This window comes from Semicossyphus pulcher, unplaced genomic scaffold (assembly GCF_022749685.1).
Source record: "Semicossyphus pulcher isolate SPU_LCO1_2020_fin unplaced genomic scaffold, fSemPul1.0.p SCAF_20, whole genome shotgun sequence".
Classification (NCBI taxonomy): domain Eukaryota; kingdom Metazoa; phylum Chordata; class Actinopteri; order Labriformes; family Labridae; genus Semicossyphus; species Semicossyphus pulcher.
Window position 1 is genome coordinate 19,551,051 of NW_027211694.1, and position 4,549 is coordinate 19,555,599.

The window sequence follows — 4,549 nt, forward strand, 5'->3', positions numbered from 1 at the left end:
GAGGATATATTTAAATATGACTTTTGACTCTGCATCTAACTGCCCTATTGTGTTCAAAGCTTATAATCCCTCCTGAACTATTTGTGTCACTTTACCTCAATCTCCCCCGCTGTGATCTGCAAAGATTCATTGGGGGAATCAGTGAGATGTACTGGCTTTACTTAATGCTCCCCTGATCGTCAGAAAAACAAAGTGCCCAGTCTTTCTGCAGTGCAAAAAGGTGCAAAGTGCAAATAGCAGATTTGTTCACACCTGGCGTCCATATTGTATTAGTAGCACTTGTGGGCCTCTAGGACTTAAAATGGGGTGTGGTAAGATGCACCAACCACTGTTGGTGCTATGCCATAAGAAAGCGATTATATATGATTAATGTTATATGCAAAATACATCTTTGATTAATTAAGAGACTAAATATGTGCTTTACTGTGTGCCCAGATTTTGCGCCATTTAACAAGCAAAAGTGGAGCGGGTCCTAAATGCACTTGCGCCATGACCTACAAAGAACAAGAACTATTTAAGAGTGAATTCCAGCAGCTTACACCTAACAGATCAACGATTGTTACCATCCATAAATATTGTGTCATTTTGTTGTGTAGAGCAGAAAAAAATGTCCTTCTTGCCCTTTTTGTTTTATTTAGTTCATTTGCTTGTTTAAGGCATCTTTGTCACAATCTTTCTGTCTCAACCCCCTGCCAGTTGAAGTATGAAGAAATCTCCACCATCAACCTCCAGGGAGCTACCACTGATCCTCAGAAGCATCATGGCTTCTGCACCTTCCAGCCACTGTCCTCTACAGACGCTGTAGAGGAACGCCTCATATTAGACTCGATTGCTTGGCCAGAAACTCCACTTTTGCCAGCTCCTCTTCCACTGAATCAGACAAGTGATCCTGCCCACAGCACCTTCACCATTCTCCCAGGGAAGAGGGAGGGGGGGCAGTGGCATGTAGGGGATCAGCTGGAGGTTATGATCAAAATATACGACTTCCAAGGTCAAGCCAAGAAGTCTGGAGGAGATGTCTTAATTGCACGGTTGCACAACAAGACACTTGGAGCAGGTGTGGCCGGGCAAGTGGTGGATCACCTCAATGGCTCCTACTCTGCTGTATTCTCTTTACTCTGGGAAGGAAGTGCACAGGTTGAGGTAATGCTAAAGGCTATCTTTTTAAATGTAATTGTTCTATAGGTGTTTAAAATATGTTATATAAACCTCTCCCCACTGACTTACTGTTGCTAACAAGTGTCAACTTCCAGAATCAATAAATTAAGTCATTGTGGAAGTGCCAAAAACTGCAGTACCTCTAATGACCACTGGAGGCTGCCTCTAATAGTGAGCCAATCTCCACTGATCTCCATGTTAAATGCCCAACTTTACTACCCAAATAAACATATTTACAGCTTGGTTCTTATGTTTTTAGACTCTTGACGATATTTCTTTAAACTATAGAGACTAAAAACAGGGTTTATATACCTCAGTGTGAATATCTAGTATACTGTTATTTAACTGTTAGCACTTACAGCAGATATTTGTGTCTGCACTTGCCTTACCTGGCTTGTTAGCTTGTCGAGTGTTTGTCATTTCTCACTGATTGATTTGTGGTGCACATACATAAATGTCAGGATTGTTTTTTGTCACTTCGAAGATGGCTGGCTGTAGAGGTAAGAGGACCAATTGTACTCGCTAACAAGAGGGTGTCAGGTTCATTTCATTCTGTGCTTAACTATTTAATTTGTTAATCTATGAATTAGCCTTGGGCAGACAGTTTATTATATAACTGTGATAACTCCTCGCTCCTCTCTACTGACTCAAAAAAACAACAAAAAAACAATTATTCTCCTTCTTATTTCTAATCACCAGCTGTCATTTTTGTCACCTTAAAACTGTCAGTAGCACGTTAACAACTGTTGCTAGCTTCATGTAGCTAATCAGTAAACATTTGCACTAAGCCGCCTGGTAACTTGACATGACTGAGTGAAAACTCTGGTTCTCTGTACTATCAGGTGACGCTGGTTCACTCTAGTGAGGCTGTCACAGTGCTGCACAGGCTGAACAAAGAACAGCCTGATAGGATTTCCTTCAAGAGCCTCTTCCGCTCAGGCTCAATTTCTCAAACTACCATCTGTAACGTCTGCCTACGTGAAACCGGGCAGCCGCTGTGCAACTTCACGGACCTCCGTACGGGTGAGCCTTGGTTCTGCTACAAGCCAGAAGAGCTGAGCTGTGATGACAGGATTAACCACTTGAACGGAGACACCAAAGAACTCCAAACACTCAAGGCCACAGAGGATAAGCTTTTCCAAAGGTGAGGGAGGAGAGAGAAAAAACTTTAATTAAGTTTCCATTATAATAAATATAAATATATGTATATATGTATATATATACACAGTAGAGCTAACTATGTTTCTTCTTGGTGTAATATGTCAAGTTTGTAACAACAGGCAGTAAAGATTGAGTCTAAAGATGTTACCAGAGTAAGAATAACAAAAAACAGTCTGAATCAATTCGTTGACTTATATTAACAAAGTAGACAGCGTATCTTCAAAGTCCAACTAAGGAAGCAGAATTATTGAATGTTAAAGCATTTCCTTCTGATAAATAACATGACGTTGGTTTTACATGTTGAATGTGTGTATGAGATACTTTATTATGTGAGCTTTTCTTCAGGGGTGTCAACATGAAAGTCTTCATTCAGGCTTCAGGACCTGCTAACGTCGCTGTTTTGCCTCAAAGGAAAGGTAAAGCAGGATCTTTCCTACCTTCACCGTTACCTATGATAACAATTCATAACCTTGTGTACTTAAGACCATGAAAGTAAAAGTGTCTGCAAAAATCGCACACAACCTAGCTCTGTATTGACGCCAGAGCAAAGTGTTGGCAGAAAAGAGTCGCTGTGTATGTAGTTGCTCCGGAGTAATGATGTCCCATAAAAGGCTCATTAAACCATAAAAACACAGCTCAAGAGCTATAACTTTTTAGTACAAGTTAACAACTGCCAATGTTCTGCTTAAATGATGAACATTTTCATGTTAGCTTCAGTGGCTGTTTTTAGTAGATACACTAGAATCCAAGGCAGTCAAAATGGATCTCTTATTTTAGCGTTTGCATTATTATTATTTCTGGAAGACCATACTCAAAGGTTGGTGTGTGATGTTAAGTCAGTTTAGGTTTTGATCCCTGAAAAGGCAACTTTTGTAACTAACAAGGCTGATAGTGTTCCATGTTTTCCCTTTTGTCTAAACAAGTCACAGGAAAAGAAGAAAACCAAGAATGGGCTGATTGTACTTTGCATTGCCTTTGTAGCCAAAGTGCTTATTTATTTCAAAACTACTAAATTAGAGTCGATCACAGTAAGAAGCACATACATGTTTTTATCTGCAGCTGTACAAAGTCCTAAATGCACAATATTTGAGTATTGCTTAAACTGAACCTCATTGGATCAATTAATGTATTTGTATTCGACCCATTTATAAAGATTTATGTTGTAGAAATTAAATGAATGGTGTGCCACAGACAGGTTAAGCAGAGAAACTGATTCTTGTCTTTTCATGGGATTTGTCTGCAATCAGTAAAATATAAAATAAGTCTTCCCACATCCTTTTCTCTCAGGTCAACCTGAGGTCAAGGAAAGCATTGGGAAGTCTGGAGTTTCTGGCTATTACTACCAGGGTGTGTGGAGAGCACTAGGTGGAATCAAAGTTCGCCAATTCAACAGCCCCTCTGCCGTCAATCAGTGTCTGAAAGGCAAGATTGTCCACCTGTATGGAGACTCCACCATCAGGCAGTGGTTTGAATACCTCAATGCTTTCCTACCAGGTAGCTGATCCACAGGGATTTCTGGAAACAGTTTTATTTTGTTTAAACCTCTGCTTAACCTCTCCACTCTGTACTACTTTCAGATGTCAAGGAGTTCAACCTGTACAGCTTTAAGCAAGTAGGACCTTTCATGATGTTGGACAATGCAAACAAATTCTTGGTAACATACCGCTGCCACGGTCCTCCTATTTCTTTTCGCAACGTCCCAATCAGCGAGCTGCGTTACATTGCCAATGAAATAGATGGGGTAACTGGTGGCGACAACACTGTCATAGTTTTTACCGTCGGGGCTCACTTCAACAGTTTCCCAATTGAGCTCTACATCCGACGGCTTCAGAGCATCCGCAGGGCAGTGGTGCATCTGCTGGACAGGGCTCCAGGCACGCTGGTTGTCATCAGGACTCCAAATCTGAGAGCTTTGACGCTTAAAATGGCTCTTACCAACAGTGACTGGTTCTCGCTTCAGCAAGACAAGGTTCTCAGAGCCATTTTCAAGGGACTTAATGTTTGTCTAGTGGACGCCTTGGAGATGACTCTGGCTCACCATATGCCACACAACATCCATCCACCACGTCCCATCATTAAGAATATGATTGATGTTCTCTTGTCCTACGTATGCCCCCAAAAGGGCAGCTAGATGTGGATTTGGTCAATGAGAGTTTTGCTAAATTCAGCAAACACCCATTTGCTTGAATTTCCCCCACACGTTTTTTAAACTAACACATTTTACCCTTGG

General features: G+C 41.1%; 1 protein-coding gene across 1 annotated transcript; it reads left to right on the forward strand.

Annotated features, from left to right (window-relative positions):
• The first annotated feature begins 771 nt into the window (after positions 1-771).
• On the forward strand, positions 772-4,450 carry LOC138599865 (NXPE family member 3-like). The gene is made up of 5 exons (XM_069671620.1): positions 772-1,143; positions 2,001-2,302; positions 2,665-2,735; positions 3,607-3,813; positions 3,897-4,450. Exons 1-5 carry the CDS (start codon positions 967-969, stop codon positions 4,448-4,450), a joined length of 1,311 nt encoding a protein of 436 aa, XP_069527721.1. The 5' UTR covers positions 772-966.
• The last annotated feature ends 99 nt before the right edge of the window (positions 4,451-4,549 follow it).